Source organism: Bombina bombina, chromosome 6, assembly GCF_027579735.1.
Source record: "Bombina bombina isolate aBomBom1 chromosome 6, aBomBom1.pri, whole genome shotgun sequence".
Lineage (NCBI taxonomy): Eukaryota > Metazoa > Chordata > Amphibia > Anura > Bombinatoridae > Bombina > Bombina bombina.
This window is the reverse complement of record NC_069504.1, coordinates 330,979,904-331,001,300: the sequence shown is the minus strand read 5'-3', so window position 1 is coordinate 331,001,300 and position 21,397 is coordinate 330,979,904. Positions and strand designations below refer to the sequence as shown.

Below are 21,397 nucleotides of genomic sequence, written 5' to 3'. Positions count from 1 at the left end.
CTCCCTTATCTCTCTCATCCTCTGTTCTTTCTCAATCTCCCTCCCTATAATATCTTGGTTTCTCTCTCCCACCCCGTTATCTCTTTCACCCTTTACCTCCCCCTGTTTCCTCCCCTCTCTGTTCTGTTATTTCCTCTACCCTTTCCGTTTTCTCTCCCTTTTTATGTGTGAGTGAGAGAAAGAGTGAGAACGTGTGTGTAAATGAGAATGATTATGTGTTTGAGTAAGACAGATATGAGAGAGAGAGAGAGAGAGAGAGAGAGGGAAAGAGAGAAACAGAGTGAGTGTGCGAGTGAGATTGTGACCAAAGGGCTCCAATGCACATATATATATATATATCACCCGAGATTTAGTCAACTGGGCTGATTAACAAGCCCTACTCTCATGTAATTGGCTGCTTGTGTGTAGGGGGAAGCTTTAAATATGGGGAACAAATGGGCCACACCCTGTCCGTTTGCACATTTAACAATTTTGCCTCATATAACCTTCTTTGTACTTTATATTAAAGAACAATAGAAAACAAAAATATACCTGTCCTTGAGTATATCCAAGTATAGGATCCAACATTGCTGTTCTCTTTCTGTACTGAAGAGCATTTAAGGCACAGTAGTACTGTAATGATGAAAGGTGCTGTTTCCTTCTTGCATTAGCCACTTCTTTTGCAATTTCAGTCTTTAGCTGAAAGACATTATACAAATATACTTACTCAGTTTTGATAAAAGCGTTTGGTTTGATTGTTACCAATAAATATGGTGTTTCTTTTATTCCTTTCTCATCAGGTCTATGCAATGCCTAACAGGTATGATAATGCAGTGCGCTATCAAACAGCTATCAAGAAAACATCAACTTTAAAAGCATATTAGTGGGTTATAAACAATAAAAGATACTAGGAACAAAAAGAAAGACAAACTGGCACTACACTGTAATGATAGATGAGATAGGAATTATAAAATTCCGGTGCTACCCCTCAAATCTATATAAGGAACAAAGGGACAGGAAAGTAAGGGGTTACTGTAGCACTCACTCTCACTTTAATTGATGATATAAAATAAGAACAATCATACTTTATTATTATTAAGTAAAACCAGGATAAACATCCCTAGTGGTTAAATTATGCTACCCACAACCACCTATTATACTAAAATAAAAGCAAAGTTGGCCCTCCTAACACTCCTCTGTTTCCTGGCCGATAACTGGAAGCGTCGGCATCAGGTGGCTGGAGTGATAGGGTGAGCCGGTAGAGAACGTGCTGTACAAACGCGTTTCGGCTATTAAAAAGCCTTTGTCAATGTTTCACATTCCAAATCTAAAAATAGTAAGCCGAGGCTCCGATGTTCGGAGCTTAATATCTCCCCAGAACACCGGTCAGTAGCCAATCCGGGATCTTTCCCAGGTTCCACCTTCATGTCCTCCAATCGGTTACGGGCTTAGTTCACGCCCATACAAAAGTATTCATCCGATTGGAGTAGAGCAATTCACCTTGACAGTGGTGGATTAACATGCATGATTCACGTCCGTAAGAAAGTCTCCATCTGATTGGAGCAATACCACACGCTTTGTCATTGGTGTAATATCGGACTCTGTGAAATCTGCATCCTATGGCTACTTAACCTTAGATACTTTAAACCCCAATGCATCCATGAAAAAAATCCATCATCCAAGTCGATCGTAATAATGATGACTTTAAACTGTGTACAGATTTGTGGAGACATAGGAATGTTACCAATATTATCTCCCCGAAGTAGTTAGTTATGTATTTTGTGGGCTTGAAATACTCTGTGTTTAGATACGTAAAATCCATACAAAGATATGTATTCGTATCCGATAAGTACCAGCAGACCATAATATTACACTTAAACATATAATCCTATGCACATCTCTGTGTGTTTCACCTTCATATACTGGACTATACCTATATAGCATAAATTCTTTTTCAGTCTCTTATAGGCATAGGAAGGAGTAAAAACATTACCCCTTTGTATATGGGGGCATTAATTGTTACAAAGTTCACTCCACAAACGACCATTCCGTGAAACAATCATCAATGTATACTAGATGGTGGAAATTGTTTAGGTCAAAATTAAATTTATTGACGAGGGAAAAACACAAAAATCAGGATGTAAAGTAAAAGAAATTATAAAAATCCTAGACCCCCAACCTCGACCCTGTGGAAGCTCAAAATTAGCTCCCAAAATAGGACAGTTGATCAGGTTCAATATATCAGTTCTATTTTATAACTACATATCATCCTGGAGATATGTTCCATCCCTCCTCTACGATACTATACATAACCACTGTATATGAAATAGCCATAGATTCTAGTAGACTGTATATAACTGGCAGAATACCAAAGGTAATAGCTCTTAGTAGTTTAAAGCTTATCGTATTGCTCCTTTTATCATGCCATACAAAATGTGGCTAATTTTATAGAATAGTATCACAAACATCATCAATTATGATTAACAAAAAACTGAACCGATAGTCATGTGTAATATCACATCTCTATCCTAGAACAGAGATTATCAATCTGATGATTATAAATATTAAAGATGACCTATAGATGCTATTGGTTATTTCAGATATACACCCAGTAATTGTTGAATTCATTCATACCATTTGGTATGACCGTGTTCAGATTAAAGACCCATTTAGTTTCCATTTTAAGGAGTCTTTGTTCAGTCTCACCCCCTCTTATTCCTGGTTTTAGTTTTTCAAGACCCCAACATTTCATTACATTGGTATTCCCATTATGAGACTGTAGGAAGTGTTTAGCCACACTAGTGATTTGTTTTTTCTTTTCTACATCTCTCTGGGCTGTCCTTATATTGCTTAGATGTTCGGTCATACGTGTGCCCAAGCAGCGTGTAGTCATACCAACGTAAAATAAATTACAACTGCATGATAAGCAGTAAATCACGTTGGTACTCTGACAATTGATGTATTCTTTAATAGGCCACGTTTTACCAAATCTATCCACTATTGATTGTTTTTTTACCATATGTTGGCACACTTTGCAGTGCCCGCACGCATAGGACCCTTTGTTACTAGGATTTCTTTTGGCATTTCTATCATAGTGACTGTTCACCAACTTGTCACGAAGATTATTAGCTCTCCTATATGTTATCAAGGGCCTATTGGGTAACAATGGTTTTAATAGGGTGTCCTGAGTAAGGACATGCCAATGTGTTTGCAAAATGTTTGTGATCTCATTACTTACTGGTGAGTAGGTGGTAATAAACCTCAGGGGGGTGTCATTTGTCTTAACTTTGGGAGTTAATAACTCCTTACGGTCTTTGCGTAAAGCATTATTATATGCCTTGGCCAATAATTTCCTCGAATACCCACGTTCAAGTAGTCTCTGTCTCAGGTCTCTTGCTGACTCTTTGAAATTCTCAATAGTACTACAATTACGTCTCAAACGTATATACTCCCCCATAGGTAATCCCCTAATAGTATTCGGGTGATGGTAACTACTAGCATGTAGGATGTTGTTTGTTGATGTGGGTTTTCTATATGCGTTTGTTATAATTGCATTATCAGACTTTTGGATGTACAGATCTAAAAATTCCACTTTAGATTTTTCTACAGTTGAGGTCAGATACAATCCAAACGGATTAATATTGAGAATCCTTATGAATTCTGTCAGGAGGTCTTCCGGGCCATTCCATACAAAAAATATGTCATCTATATATCTGGACCAGTGGGATATGTAACACTGTATTTATTACCGAAAATACCGAAAATACACAAAGATGTTTCCAAGCCACCCGGAAGACCAATAGTCTCCGGGATAGGCTCTTTAACAGAGAAAGCAAGTAGATATATTGATGCTAGACTCAGATACATTGTGGAATCCCTTCCATCATATACAAGGGACACAATGCATCTTTTAAATAAAATAAATGATCTAAAATTAGATATGAATTCTTCATTGTTGGTAACATGTGATGTGGAGTCGCTCTACACGAGTATTAAAACTGAATGGGGATGTAGAGCGGTCTCTTACTATCTTGAGAAAAATACCAAAATGAGTCAGGAGGTCAAGGAGTTTATCCTAACATTATTGGAATTTGTTTTAACACACAATTTTTTCGTCTTTGACGACAAATTCTATTTACAAACTTGTGGTACGGCCATGGGCACTTGTTGTGCCCCAACATACGCCAACATATATCTGGGCTGGTGGGAGGAAACGGTGGTATTCCATGAGAACCACCAACATCTTACCCGTTACATATCCCACTGGTCCAGATATATAGATGACATATTTTTTGTATGGAATGGCCCGGAAGACCTCCTGACAGAATTCATAAGGATTCTCAATATTAATCCGTTTGGATTGTATCTGACCTCAACTGTAGAAAAATCTAAAGTGGAATTTTTAGATCTGTACATCCAAAAGTCTGATAATGCAATTATAACAAACGCATATAGAAAACCCACATCAACAAACAACATCCTACATGCTAGTAGTTACCATCACCCGAATACTATTAGGGGATTACCTATGGGGGAGTATATACGTTTGAGACGTAATTGTAGTACTATTGAGAATTTCAAAGAGTCAGCAAGAGACCTGAGACAGAGACTACTTGAACGTGGGTATTCGAGGAAATTATTGGCCAAGGCATATAATAATGCTTTACGCAAAGACCGTAAGGAGTTATTAACTCCCAAAGTTAAGACAAATGACACCCCCCTGAGGTTTATTACCACCTACTCACCAGTAAGTAATGAGATCACAAACATTTTGCAAACACATTGGCATGTCCTTACTCAGGACACCCTATTAAAACCATTGTTACCCAATAGGCCCTTGATAACATATAGGAGAGCTAATAATCTTCGTGACAAGTTGGTGAACAGTCACTATGATAGAAATGCCAAAAGAAATCCTAGTAACAAAGGGTCCTATGCGTGCGGGCACTGCAAAGTGTGCCAACATATGGTAAAAAAACAATCAATAGTGGATAGATTTGGTAAAACGTGGCCTATTAAAGAATACATCAATTGTCAGAGTACCAACGTGATTTACTGCTTATCATGCAGTTGTAATTTATTTTACGTTGGTATGACTACACGCTGCTTGGGCACACGTATGACCGAACATCTAAGCAATATAAGGACAGCCCAGAGAGATGTAGAAAAGAAAAAACAAATCACTAGTGTGGCTAAACACTTCCTACAGTCTCATAATGGGAATACCAATGTAATGAAATGTTGGGGTCTTGAAAAACTAAAACCAGGAATAAGAGGGGGTGAGACTGAACAAAGACTCCTTAAAATGGAAACTAAATGGGTCTTTAATCTGAACACGGTCATACCAAATGGTATGAATGAATTCAACAATTACTGGGTGTATATCTGAAATAACCAATAGCATCTATAGGTCATCTTTAATATTTATAATCATCAGATTGATAATCTCTGTTCTAGGATAGAGATGTGATATTACACATGACTATCGGTTCAGTTTTTTGTTAATCATAATTGATGATGTTTGTGATACTATTCTATAAAATTAGCCACATTTTGTATGGCATGATAAAAGGAGCAATACGATAAGCTTTAAACTACTAAGAGCTATTACCTTTGGTATTCTGCCAGTTATATACAGTCTACTAGAATCTATGGCTATTTCATATACAGTGGTTATGTATAGTATCGTAGAGGAGGGATGGAACATATCTCCAGGATGATATGTAGTTATAAAATAGAACTGATATATTGAACCTGATCAACTGTCCTATTTTGGGAGCTAATTTTGAGCTTCCACAGGGTCGAGGTTGGGGGTCTAGGATTTTTATAATTTCTTTTACTTTACATCCTGATTTTTGTGTTTTTCCCTCGTCAATAAATTTAATTTTGACCTAAACAATTTCCACCATCTAGTATACATTGATGATTGTTTCACGGAATGGTCGTTTGTGGAGTGAACTTTGTAACAATTAATGCCCCCATATACAAAGGGGTAATGTTTTTACTCCTTCCTATGCCTATAAGAGACTGAAAAAGAATTTATGCTATATAGGTATAGTCCAGTATATGAAGGTGAAACACACAGAGATGTGCATAGGATTATATGTTTAAGTGTAATATTATGGTCTGCTGGTACTTATCGGATACGAATACATATCTTTGTATGGATTTTACGTATCTAAACACAGAGTATTTCAAGCCCACAAAATACATAACTAACTACTTCGGGGAGATAATATTGGTAACATTCCTATGTCTCCACAAATCTGTACACAGTTTAAAGTCATCATTATTACGATCGACTTGGATGATGGATTTTTTTCATGGATGCATTGGGGTTTAAAGTATCTAAGGTTAAGTAGCCATAGGATGCAGATTTCACAGAGTCCGATATTACACCAATGACAAAGCGTGTGGTATTGCTCCAATCAGATGGAGACTTTCTTACGGACGTGAATCATGCATGTTAATCCACCACTGTCAAGGTGAATTGCTCTACTCCAATCGGATGAATACTTTTGTATGGGCGTGAACTAAGCCCGTAACCGATTGGAGGACATGAAGGTGGAACCTGGGAAAGATCCCGGATTGGCTACTGACCGGTGTTCTGGGGAGATATTAAGCTCCGAACATCGGAGCCTCGGCTTACTATTTTTAGATTTGGAATGTGAAACATTGACAAAGGCTTTTTAATAGCCGAAACGCATTTGTACAGCACGTTCTCTACCGGCTCACCCTATCACTCCAGCCACCTGATGCCGACGCTTCCAGTTATCGGCCAGGAAACAGAGGAGTGTTAGGAGGGCCAACTTTGCTTTTATTTTAGTATAATAGGTGGTTGTGGGTAGCATAATTTAACCACTAGGGATGTTTATCCTGGTTTTACTTAATAATAATAAAGTATGATTGTTCTTATTTTATATCATCAATTAAAGTGAGAGTGAGTGCTACAGTAACCCCTTACTTTCCTGTCCCTTTGTTCCTTATATAGATTTGAGGGGTAGCACCGGAATTTTATAATTCCTATCTCATCTATCATTACAGTGTAGTGCCAGTTTGTCTTTCTTTTTGTTCCTAGTATTATATACCCATGTGAGAATCGCACTCACATTTTCTATAAACTAGAGCACACACTTTTGTAACTAATGGCTTCTTTTGATTTAGGGGCAGAAATGCTCCAATGGACTAAAGATATTACTAATTTAACGTCAGAGCTAAAAAATAAAACCCCTACAGAAATGAATGACACTTTAGAATGGTTTGAATCTTTGAAACAACTTAAAAAGATTAGAAGGAAACAAATTAAAAAGCAATGGAATATTGGCATGTATAATTTTTATAAAGAGAACAATGTCATCCCACGAGGATTACGCTTAAAATTGTTTCCTTCTTTTCAAGATTTCAAACCTGAATTTAAACTAAAGTGGGAAACTGCACTTACAGAGTGCTCTCTCAAACTCATGGGGTATTTAACGGAACATGAATTAGATAAACTTAAAGAAATTAATGAGGGTATTTCTTCCATTTGTGATGATTTGAAACAATATGAGGTTAATGAGGATTTTCAGAAATCTTACAAAAAAATTAAGGCTGAGGTGGAAAAGTTTGCACGTTTTATATCGGAAAGAAAAGAGCGCAAAATAGATAGAGACCTCAAAGATTATTCCTCTGAAAACATTTACTCATGGGGTAAAAATACTAATGTGAATTCTGATACAGATATATCTGAAAGAGAAGGTGATAGTACAGATGTAGAAGCATCCGACGGAGAATCTGTACCAAGACCTATTCTTAAAAATAGAATCAAGCCTCACAAAGTAAAGGACGCTAGTATCCCTTTAGGCGTAGAACTAGAAGGGGGCGTAAAAGCAAAACCCAGAACCAGGAGGCAAGTGAAATTCACACAAAAACCATCGTATCACAAGAAACAAACACCACTGAATTAAATATCATTAATCTCTCCAATTTAACTCTGACTCCAGAACAAATATCAGTCCTTAAAAAAGGCCTATCTTTCATACCCACACCACCATTTAATAAATTTGAGGCAATAAAAGATCTACACCTTTTCACTAGAAAGGTTTTGTTGAAAAAATATTTTAGTAACTCTGAGTATGACCAACTAAATGATGCTGACCGATTAGCCATCAGTGATTTAATATCACTGTTAGAGGAATCTATCAGTGATGTGGAAATTGAAAAGAACAACAGTTGGCGTTCTATTTTGAAGGCTAAATCAAAATTTGTACCTCCAAATAACACATCACATAGTGCACTAACTTTTCTTAATTTAGTGTGCCAAGACATTCTTCAGATTCAGGAACACGTAATAAATTCTAATTACAACCTAAGTAGAGAAGAAAATCAGGCACTAAAACAATTAACTGAAATGAAAAATGTGCAGATTAAGGGTAGTGATAAGGGAGGCAATATTGTTATTTGGCCTGACACTATGTACCGAGAGGAAGCATTACGCCAACTAAACAATCCTATGAATTACAAGACTCTGTTGTGTAATCCTATGGACATGTTCTTAAACAGCTATAATAAACTGATAAATTCAGCTCTAACTGAAGGCCTAATTGATCAGAAAGAATTTAATTTCCTTGAGACCAAAAAACCCATAATTGCCACACTGTATTTATTACCGAAAATACACAAAGATGTTTCCAAGCCACCCGGAAGACCAATAGTCTCCGGGATAGGCTCTTTAACAGAGAAAGCAAGTAGATATATTGATGCTAGACTCAGATACATTGTGGAATCCCTTCCATCATATACAAGGGACACAATGCATCTTTTAAATAAAATAAATGATCTAAAATTAGATATGAATTCCTCATTGTTGGTAACATGTGATGTGGAGTCGCTCTACACGAGTATTAAAACTGAATGGGGATGTAGAGCGGTCTCTTACTATCTTGAGAAAAATACCAAAATGAGTCAGGAGGTCAAGGAGTTTATCCTAACATTATTGGAATTTGTTTTAACACACAATTTTTTCGTCTTTGACGACAAATTCTATTTACAAACTTGTGGTACGGCCATGGGCACTTGTTGTGCCCCAACATACGCCAACATATATCTGGGCTGGTGGGAGGAAACGGTGGTATTCCATGAGAACCACCAATATCTTACCCGTTACATATCCCACTGGTCCAGATATATAGATGACATATTTTTTGTATGGAATGGCCCGGAAGACCTCCTGACAGAATTCATAAGGATTCTCAATATTAATCCGTTTGGATTGTATCTGACCTCAACTGTAGAAAAATCTAAAGTGGAATTTTTAGATCTGTACATCCAAAAGTCTGATAATGCAATTATAACAAACGCATATAGAAAACCCACATCAACAAACAACATCCTACATGCTAGTAGTTACCATCACCCGAATACTATTAGGGGATTACCTATGGGGGAGTATATACGTTTGAGACGTAATTGTAGTACTATTGAGAATTTCAAAGAGTCAGCAAGAGACCTGAGACAGAGACTACTTGAACGTGGGTATTCGAGGAAATTATTGGCCAAGGCATATAATAATGCTTTACGCAAAGACCGTAAGGAGTTATTAACTCCCAAAGTTAAGACAAATGACACCCCCCTGAGGTTTATTACCACCTACTCACCAGTAAGTAATGAGATCACAAACATTTTGCAAACACATTGGCATGTCCTTACTCAGGACACCCTATTAAAACCATTGTTACCCAATAGGCCCTTGATAACATATAGGAGAGCTAATAATCTTCGTGACAAGTTGGTGAACAGTCACTATGATAGAAATGCCAAAAGAAATCCTAGTAACAAAGGGTCCTATGCGTGCGGGCACTGCAAAGTGTGCCAACATATGGTAAAAAAACAATCAATAGTGGATAGATTTGGTAAAACGTGGCCTATTAAAGAATACATCAATTGTCAGAGTACCAACGTGATTTACTGCTTATCATGCAGTTGTAATTTATTTTACGTTGGTATGACTACACGCTGCTTGGGCACACGTATGACCGAACATCTAAGCAATATAAGGACAGCCCAGAGAGATGTAGAAAAGAAAAAACAAATCACTAGTGTGGCTAAACACTTCCTACAGTCTCATAATGGGAATACCAATGTAATGAAATGTTGGGGTCTTGAAAAACTAAAACCAGGAATAAGAGGGGGTGAGACTGAACAAAGACTCCTTAAAATGGAAACTAAATGGGTCTTTAATCTGAACACGGTCATACCAAATGGTATGAATGAATTCAACAATTACTGGGTGTATATCTGAAATAACCAATAGCATCTATAGGTCATCTTTAATATTTATAATCATCAGATTGATAATCTCTGTTCTAGGATAGAGATGTGATATTACACATGACTATCGGTTCAGTTTTTTGTTAATCATAATTGATGATGTTTGTGATACTATTCTATAAAATTAGCCACATTTTGTATGGCATGATAAAAGGAGCAATACGATAAGCTTTAAACTACTAAGAGCTATTACCTTTGGTATTCTGCCAGTTATATACAGTCTACTAGAATCTATGGCTATTTCATATACAGTGGTTATGTATAGTATCGTAGAGGAGGGATGGAACATATCTCCAGGATGATATGTAGTTATAAAATAGAACTGATATATTGAACCTGATCAACTGTCCTATTTTGGGAGCTAATTTTGAGCTTCCACAGGGTCGAGGTTGGGGGTCTAGGATTTTTATAATTTCTTTTACTTTACATCCTGATTTTTGTGTTTTTCCCTCGTCAATAAATTTAATTTTGACCTAAACAATTTCCACCATCTAGTATACATTGATGATTGTTTCACGGAATGGTCGTTTGTGGAGTGAACTTTGTAACAATTAATGCCCCCATATACAAAGGGGTAATGTTTTTACTCCTTCCTATGCCTATAAGAGACTGAAAAAGAATTTATGCTATATAGGTATAGTCCAGTATATGAAGGTGAAACACACAGAGATGTGCATAGGATTATATGTTTAAGTGTAATATTATGGTCTGCTGGTACTTATCGGATACGAATACATATCTTTGTATGGATTTTACGTATCTAAACACAGAGTATTTCAAGCCCACAAAATACATAACTAACTACTTCGGGGAGATAATATTGGTAACATTCCTATGTCTCCACAAATCTGTACACAGTTTAAAGTCATCATTATTACGATCGACTTGGATGATGGATTTTTTTCATGGATGCATTGGGGTTTAAAGTATCTAAGGTTAAGTAGCCATAGGATGCAGATTTCACAGAGTCCGATATTACACCAATGACAAAGCGTGTGGTATTGCTCCAATCAGATGGAGACTTTCTTACGGACGTGAATCATGCATGTTAATCCACCACTGTCAAGGTGAATTGCTCTACTCCAATCGGATGAATACTTTTGTATGGGCGTGAACTAAGCCCGTAACCGATTGGAGGACATGAAGGTGGAACCTGGGAAAGATCCCGGATTGGCTACTGACCGGTGTTCTGGGGAGATATTAAGCTCCGAACATCGGAGCCTCGGCTTACTATTTTTAGATTTGGAATGTGAAACATTGACAAAGGCTTTTTAATAGCCGAAACGCGTTTGTACAGCACGTTCTCTACCGGCTCACCCTATCACTCCAGCCACCTGATGCCGACGCTTCCAGTTATCGGCCAGGAAACAGAGGAGTGTTAGGAGGGCCAACTTTGCTTTTATTTTAGTATAATAGGTGGTTGTGGGTAGCATAATTTAACCACTAGGGATGTTTATCCTGGTTTTACTTAATAATAATAAAGTATGATTGTTCTTATTTTATATCATCAATTAAAGTGAGAGTGAGTGCTACAGTAACCCCTTACTTTCCTGTCCCTTTGTTCCTTAAACAATAAAAGATGTAATGACACAGCAGTATAAATATGGTCACTGAAAAAAATGTAATCATTAGTGAAGTCAAAATAAAAATATATTATTCTGTATAAATATTGTTCAAATTATCAATTCCATTACAAAAACATAATTTATGCTTACCTGATAAATTTATTTCTCTTGTAGTGTATCCAGTCCACGGATCATCCATTACTTATGGAATATATTCTCCTTCCCAACAGGAAGCTGCAAGAGTCCACCCACAGCAAAGCTGCTATATAGCTCCTCCCCTAACTGCCATATTCAGTCATTCGACCGAAAACATGCAGAGAAAGGAAAAACCATAGGGTGCAGTGGTGACTGTAGTTCAAATGAAAAAATTACCTGCCTTAAAGTGACAGGGCGGGCCGTGGACTGGATACACTACAAGAGAAATAAATTTATCAGGTAAGCATAAATTATGTTTTCTCTTGTTAAGTGTATCCAGTCCACGGATCATCCATTACTTATGGAATACCAATACCAAAGCTAAAGTACACGGATGATGGGAGGGACAAGGCAGGTACTTAAACGGAAGTTACCACTGCCTGTAAAAAACCATTTCTCCCAAAAATAGCCTCCGAAGAAGCAAGGTATCAAATTTGTTAAATTTGAAAAGTATGAAGCGCAGACCAAGACTCCGTCTTGTAAATCTGTTCAACAGAAGCCACATTTAAAAAAGGCCCAAGTGAAAACCACAGCTCTAGTAGAATGAGCTGTAATCCCTTCAGGAGGCTGCTGTCCAGCAGTCTCATAAGCTAAATGAATTATGCTTTTTAACCAAAAAGACAGAGAGGCTGCTGAAGTCTTTTGACCTCTCCTCTGTCCAGAATAGACAACAAACAAGGTGAACGTTTGATGAAAACTGTAGTAGCTTGTAAGTAAAACTTTAAAGCACAAACCACGTCCAATATTGTGTAATAGACGTTCCTTCTTTGAGGAAGGATTAGGATACAAGCATGGAACAACTATCTCTTGAGTGATGTACTTGTTAGATACCACCTTAGGAAAAAACCCAGGTTGGTACGCAGGACTACCTTATCCGTACGAAGGACCAGATAAGGAGAATCACATTGTAACACAGATAACTTGGAGACTCTACGAGTCGAGGAATTAGCTACCCAAAAGGAACTTTCCAAGATAAAGATTGATATCTATGGAACAAAAAAGGTTCAAACGGAACTTCTTGAAGAACCTTAAGAATCAGGTTTAAGCTCCATGGCGGAGCAACAGTTTTAAACACAGGCTTGGATCTAACCAAAGCCTGACCAAATGCCTGAACGTCTAGAATACCTGCCAGACGCTTGTGCAAAAAAATAGACAGAGTAAAAATCTGTCCCCTTTTAAGGAATTAGCTGACAACCCTTTTCTCAAAAACATCTTGGAGAAAAGATAATATCCTGGGAATCCAGACTTTACTCCATGAGTAACCCTTGGATTCATAACAATCAGATATTTACACCATATCTATGTTCAATTTTCCTAGAGACAGGCTTTCATGTCTGTATTAAGGTATCAATGACTGACTCGGAGAAGCCATGCTTTGATAACATCAAGCGTTCAGTCTCCAGGCAGTCCATCTCAGATTGATTCTATTTAGATGGTTGAAAGGACCCTGAGGTAGAGGGACCTGTCTCTGAAGCAGAGACCGTGATGGAAAGGATGACATGTCCACCAGATCTGCATACCAGGTCCTGCGTGGCTACGCAGGCGCTGTCAAAAACACCAAAGCCCTCTCCTGCTTGGTCTTGACCTCCGGAGGAAATCCCACTCCCCCGGAAGAAAAGTCTGACGACTTAGAAAATCCACCTCCCAGTTCTCAACACCTGGGATACGGATAGCTGATAGACAAGAGTGAGTCTCTGTCCAGTAAATTATTGTAAGACTTCTAACATCGCTAGGGAACTTCTGTTCCCCCTTGATGGCTGATGTAAGCCACAGTCGTGTATATTGTCCGACTGAGTATGATGTACCTCAGAGTTGCTAACTGAGGCCAAGTCTGAAGAGCATGGAATATCACTCCCAGTTCCAGAATATTTATTAGAAGGAGGGTCTCCTCCTAAGTCCACTATCCCTGAGCCTTCAGGGAGTTCCAGACTGCATCCCAACCTAAAAGGCTGGCATCCATTGTAACAATTGTCCCATCTGACCTGCGGAAGGTCATACCCTTGGACAGATGGACCCGACATAGTCACCAGAGAAGAGAATCTCTGGTCTCTTGGTCCAGGTTTAACAGGGGGACAAATCTGTGTAATCCCTGTTCCTCTGACTGAGCATGCATAGTTGCAGCGGTCTGAAATGTAGACGTGCAAACGGTACTATGTCCCTTGCCGCTACCATTAAGCCGATTTCATTCATGTACTGAGCCACCGAAGGGCGCGGATGGGATGAAAAAAACACGGCAGAAATTTAGAAACTTTGACAACCTGGACTCCGTCAGGTAAATTTTCATTTCTACAGAATCTATCAGAGTCCCTAGGAGGGAAACCCTTGAGATTGGGGATAGAGAACTCTTTCCTTGTTCACTTTCCACCCATGTGATCTCAGAAATGCCAGTACTACGTCCGTATGAGACTGGGCAATTTGGATGTTTGACGCCTGTATCAGGATGTCGTCTAAATAAGGGGCCACTTCTATGCCCCGCGGTCTAAGGACCGCCAAAGCGACCCCAGAACCTCCATAAAGATTCTTGGGGCTGTAGATATCCCAAAGGAAAGAGCTACAAACTGGTAATGCCTGTCTAGAAAGGCAAACCTGAAAAACGATGGTGATCTTTATGCATCACAATGTGAGGATAAGCATCCTTCAAATCCATTGTAGTCCTCTATTGACTCTCCTGGATCATAGTTAAGATGGTATGAATAGTTTCCATCTTAAATGACGGAATTCTGAGGAATTTGTTTAAGATCTTTAGATCCAAAATAGGTCTGAAGGTTCCCTCTCCTTGGGAACCACAAACAGATTTGAGTAAAAACTCTGTCCCTGTTCCTCTCTTGGAACTGGATGGATCTCGTACACAATGTAAGAATGCCTCCTTCTTTATCTGGTTTGCAGATAATTGTGAAAGGCGAAATCTCCCCTTTTTTTGGGGGGGAATCTTTGAAATCCAGAAGATATCTCTGGGATATAAATTCCAATGCCTAGGGATCCTGGGCATCTCTTGCCCACGCCTGGGCAAAGAATGAAAGTCTGCCCCCTATAGGATCCGTTACCGGATAGGGGTCCGTTCCTTCATGCTGCCTTAGAGGCAGCAGCAGGCTCCTTGGCCTGCTTATCTTTGTTCCAGGTCCGATTGTCTCCAGACCGCCTTGGACTGAGCAAAAATTCCCTCTTGTTTTGCCTTAGAGGAAGAGGATGCCACACCTGCCCTGAAGTTTTTAAAAGGTACGAAAATTAGACTTTTTTTTTTTTTTTTTTGCCCTTGATTTAGACCTATCCTGAGGAAGGGCATGACCTTTTCCTCCAGTGATATAAGCAATAATCTCCTTCAAACCAGGCCCGAATAGGGTCTGCCCCTTGAAGGGAAGTTAAGTAGCTTATTTATTAAAGTCACGACAGCTGACCATGATATAAGCCATAGCGCTCTGCGCGCCAGTATAGTAAAAAAAACAGAATTCTTAGCCGTTAGTCTAGTCAAATGAACAAGGCATCAGAAAACAAAGGAATTGGCTAGCATAAGCTTGTCAAATATATTCATCCAATGGAGTCGCTTAACTGTAAAGCCTCATCAAGAAACTCAACCCAGAACGCCGCAGCAGCAGTGACAGAAGCAATGTATGCAAGGGGCTGCAGGATAAAACCCTGTTGAATAAACATTTTTTATCCATTGGATCTAAAAAGCACAACTGTCCTCGTCAGAGGTAGTGGTACGCTTAGCTAGAGTAGAAACTCTTCTCTCCACCTTAGGAACTGTCTGCCAGAAGTCCCGTGTGGTGGTAACTATTAGAAAACATTCTTCTAAAAAATAGGAGGGGAAGAGAACGGCACACCTGGTCTATCCCATTCCTTATTAAAAAAAATTTTTAGTAAACCTCTTTAGGTATTGGAAAAACATCAGTACACACCGGCACTGCATATTATTTATCCAGTCTACACAATTTCTCTGGCCCTGCGATTGTACACATTCATTCAGAGCAGCCAAAGCCTCCCTGAGCAACAAGTGGAGGTTCTCAAGCATAAATTTTAAATGTAGAAATATCAGAATCAGGTTAAATCATCTTCCCTGAGTCAAAAAAAAAAAAAAAAAATCACCCACAGACTAAGCATATTGTGAGGTAGTATCATACATGGTTCTTAAAGCGTCTGTATGCTCTGTATCTACCCCCAGAGCTAACTGCTTTCCTTTAATTTCAGGTAGTCTGACTAATACTGCTGCCAGAATATTATTCACCACCTTTGCCATGTCTTGTAAAATAAACGCTATGGGCGCCCTTGATGTACTTGGCGCCATTTGAGCGTGAGTCCCTGAAGCGGGAGTCGAAGGGTCTGACACGTGGGGAGAGTTAGTCGGCATAACTTTCCCCTCAACAGAATCCCCTGGTAAAGAAACGCTATGGGTGCCCTTGATGTACTTGGCGCCATTTGAGCGTGAGTCCCTAAAGCGGGAGTCAAAAGGTCTGACACGTGGGGAGAGTTAGTCGGCATAACTACCCCCACGACAGAATCCTCTGGTGATAATGTTTTTAAAGACAAAAAATGATCTTTATTGTTTAACATGAAATCAGTACATCTGGTACACATTCTAAGATGGGGTTCCACCATGGCTTTAAAACATAATGAACACAGAGCTTCCTCTATGTCAGACATGTTAGAACAGACTAATAATGAGACTAGTAAGCTTGGAAAACACTTTAAATCAAGTTAACAAGCAAATATATAAAACGTTACTGTGCCTTTAAGAGAAACAAATTTTGCCAAAATTTGAAATAACAGTGAAAAAAAGGCAGTTAAACTAACAAAATTTTTACAGTGTATGTAACAAGTTAGCAGAGCATTGCACGAACTTGCAAATGGATGATTAACCCCTTAATACAAAAAACAGATTAACAAAACGAAAAATATGTTTTAAACAGTCATAACAGCTCCTACTTTTGAAGCCCTTTTGAGCCCTTCAGAGATGTCCTATAGCATGCAGGGGACTTCTGAGGGAAGCTGAATGTCACTGTTTGTAATTTTAACTGCACCAACTGTAACTTTTATACTATAACAGTGGAAATTGTTTCTATGCAAAATTGAAGCCAGCCATGTGGAAAAAACTTAGGCCCCAATAAGTTTTATCACCAAACATATGTTACAAAACGATTAAACATGCCAGCAAACGTTTTAAAACACATTTTTACAAGAGTATGTATCTCTATTAATAAGCCTGATACCAGTCGCTATCGCTGCATTTAAGGCTTTACTTGCATTACTTCGGTATCAGCAGTATTTTCTTAGTCAATTCCATTCCTAGAAAAATATTTTACTGCACATACCTTATCTGCAGGAAAACCTGCACGCCATTCCCCCTCTGAAGTACCTCACTCCTCAGAATGTGTGAGAACAGCAAATGGATCTTAGTTACGTCTGCTAAGATCATAGAAAAACGCAGGCAGATTCTTCTTCCAAATACTGCCTGAGATAAACAGCACACTCCGGTGCCATTTAAAAATAACAAACTTTTGATTGAAGAATAAACTAAGTAGAAAGCACCACAGACTCTCACAACCTCCTATCTATTTTGAGGCTTGCAAGAGAATGACTGAATATGGCAGTTAGGGGAGGAGCTATATAGCAGCTTTGCTGTGGGTGGACTCTTGCAGCTTCCTGTTGGGAAGGAGAATATATTCCATAAGTAATGGATGATCCGTGGACTGGATACACTTAACAAGAGAAATATGTGCCACTAATCAACACAGACCCAATTGCAAAGTACATGCACTGGATCCACATGAGGATTAAAAAATGATCCAGATGCAGAAAGGAAAATCCTTCTGTGTGTTGGCGACAAAAAAAAAAAAAGGTTGGAGCAGTGGACGGCTGTATTCTGCCATCTGTGATTTATAGGAAGCCTTGCAGAATGTGAAGTTGATGAAAAAATACATTTTATGCTAGTGGCATATAACACTTTAACCACTGCACAATCACGTTATTTACAAAACTAAATCTTAGTAGTTCATGCTAACAACATGGATCATAGTTAAATATAATTTGGCATTGTGTACATTCTAGATTACCTTTCATCTTGGAAACTAGAGGTCAATATTTACCTTTTCATTTTCTCTCCTTTTTGGAAGCCGACTGTATTTTGCCATTGATAAATCATGCTCTAAAAAGGATAAACAAAACAGTTCTTATTGCATAGAGGAACAGCATGTTTGCAGCCATTAGTGCTGGCAGTGAGATTAGTAAAACAAACTTAAATTAACAGATAACACAAACAAGGGGGTATTTACAGGTTGGAAATACACACACACACACATTTTATATATATATATATATATATATATATATATATATATATATATATATATATATATATATATATATATATATATATATATATACACACACACATACATATATACCCCTCACCCCATCCACCCCAAGCTCATTTCCTCATTTATAGATAGTCCCCCACACAACTTTCACTCTCCTGAAATGACAGGTGCAAACACTGATCAGCACATCCTTCCATTCCCTTAACCCCATAGAATACACAGTACTTTTATTATATTATGTTTCATATACCTTTTGTTCCCTTATGCAATTGTTACAGTAATTCTGTGTCTTATGTTTTTAACTGGTTCCCAATTCTATAAAAATGCTCAATATATTCATATTCCTTTTTGCTACCCTTTGTCTCTATAACAAACTACACTATTCAATTACTCCTTCTCCCTCTCCACCTGCACTGTTCATTAGCCCATCTCTCTTAAACTCACCTTACTTTTCTACTCATGAACTTTACCTATTCCTAAACACTCTCTCTACCCCCTGCAGCTCATCTCAAAAGCAGTCTCACTACTGCAAATCTGTATCTCATCTCATGTCACTCTCCCTCTTGCTTCTACTTACTGCTGGTGACATCTCCCCTAATCCTGGTCCCCAACCACTGACAAGCCGTGCACATCCATGTGTACCATCCCATAGACTCAGAAAACAAAACTCTGCACACCTTACTCACATTCCTCTTGCATCTAAAGCCACTACCCCTTTCACTTGTGCACTCTGGAACTCTCGCTCTGTTTGCAACAAACTCACTTCTATACATGACCTCTTCATCTCCCGCTCCCTCAACCTTCTGGCCCTAACAGAAACCTGGCTCTCTCCCCTAGACACAGCATCCACTGCTGCTCTGTCACATGTGGGTCTCCACTTCAGCCACACTCCTAGGTCTGGTAATAGACAAGGAGGTGGTGTAGGTATTTTACTTTCCTCTCGATGCACCTTTCAACAAATACACCCTCTCTCTTCCCTCACTTTTCCCTCATTTGAAACCCACATGATTCGCTTATTCTCCCCTCTCTCTGTACGTGTTGCAGTCATATACCGACCCCCTGGCTCCGCAACTCAATTTCTAGATCACTTGGCTGCCTGGCTACCCTATTTCCTTTCCTCAGACACCCCTGCCCTCATTCTTGGCGACTTCAACATCCCCCTTTACAATCCCACTGCCTCATCTGCTAAACAACTTCTGCAACTCACTTCCTCTTTCGGTCTGTCACAATGGACTGATTCTCCCACTCACAAAGACGGTCACTCTCTTGACCTGATCTTTAGCTATCGATGCACTCTCTCAAACTTCTCAAACTCCCCTTTTCCTCTTTCTGACCACCATCTCCTTACCTGCAACATATCATCCCTTCCTACAACTCTCCCACCTTTTACTCCTCACACCAAACTTCACAGAAGCATTAGGTCTTTAGATCAGCAACAACTTGCTAATTCCCTTAAACCGCTCCTCTCATCCTTCTCCTCCTTTTCCTGCCCTGAACAATCTATCTGCCACTATAATTACACCCTTATATCCGTCCTTGACAATCTCGCCCCTCTTACCACTGCTCGGAAATCACACACTCATCCCCAGCCCTGGCATACTCCTCTGACACGGTACCTACGCAGATGTTCCCGTGCTGCTGAACGGCATTGGAGAAAATCACAGAGTTCAGCTGATTTTCTTCATTACAAATTCATCTTGAACTCCTACTACTCTGCCCTTAATCTCCACAAGCAACACTACTTCTCTACCCTTATCTCTAATCTTTCTTCAAACCCAAAACGTCTGTTCTCAACTTTCAATACTCTCCTCCACCCTCCCCCACTTCCTAACACAACTTCTCTGTCAGCTCAAGACTTTGCCAGTCACTTCATTACCAAAATTGACTCCATCAGACATGAAATCAGCTCTCAACATAATTCCATAATCTCCCCCTCAAATACTCTCACTCAACCACAACCCTCATAACCTGAAACTTAGTTAATTCTCCCCTGTTACTGAGGAAGAAGTTTCAGCACTTATACTGCGCTCTCACCTCACTACCTGTCCCCTTGACCCTATCCCCTCACAGCTGCTCCACTCTCTCTCTGCTACCCTTACCCCTATATTAACACACATTTTCAACCTCTCCCTCAGCACTGGTACATTTCCGTCATCGATGAAACATGCACTGGTCACACCTATCCTCAAAAAACCTTCCCTCGATCCTACCTCCCCATCCAACTACCGCCCTATTTCCCTCCTCCCTCTTGCTTCAAAGCTTCTCGAAAAACTAGTATATGCACGCCTATCCCATTTCCTTACGTTAAACTCCCTTCTTGACCCGCTGCAATCTGGATTTCGTCCCTATCACTCCACAGAGACAGCTATTGTTAAGGTCACCAACTACCTACTTACAGCTAAATCAAAAGGCCAATTCTCTCTGCTTATCCTCCTTGATCTGTCCGCAGCCTTTGACACTGTCGACCACCCTCTTTTGCTCCAAACCCTCCAATCCTTCGGCATCTGTGACACAGCCCTTTCATGGCTCTCTTCCTACCTGTCAAACCGTACCTTCAGTGTAGCCTCCTCTGCCCCGTCACCACTTTCTTTCGGAGTACCGCAAGGCTCTGTCCTTGGTCCCCTTCTCTTCTCAATCTATACGTCATCACTAGGATCCCTAATTAAGTCCCACGGTTTCCAATATCATTTGTATGCCGATGACACCCAAATCTACTTCTCTGCACCAGAACTATCTCCTTCCTTGCTAACCCGTGTCACTAACCGTCTTTCTCACATCGATTCCTGGATGTCCTCTCACTACCTCAAGCTAAATCTCTCCAAAACTGAGCTCCTCATTTTCCCCCCTTCTTCCAAAATCTCCACCCCCAATATCTCTATAACTGTTGACAACTCCATCATTACCCCTACCCCGCATGCCTGATGTCTCTGGGTCATATTTGACTCAGATCTTTCCTTCACTCCTCACATTCAGTCCTTGGCTACAGCCTGCCGCTTCCACCTTAAAAACATCTCTAAAATTAGACACTTCCTTACACAA

General features: G+C 39.4%; 1 protein-coding gene across 1 annotated transcript in view; it reads right to left on the bottom strand.

Moving 5' to 3' along the window:
- Positions 1-21,397, bottom strand: part of APPL2 (adaptor protein, phosphotyrosine interacting with PH domain and leucine zipper 2) — a 350,547-nt gene that overhangs the window by 167,797 nt on the left and 161,353 nt on the right. Inside the window, exons 7-8 of the mRNA XM_053716955.1 lie at positions 18,128-18,186; positions 532-678 (exon numbers count right to left, since the gene is read on the bottom strand). Of these exons, the coding sequence (XP_053572930.1) occupies positions 532-678; positions 18,128-18,186 (206 nt within the window). The remainder of the gene's footprint in view (positions 1-531; positions 679-18,127; positions 18,187-21,397) is intronic.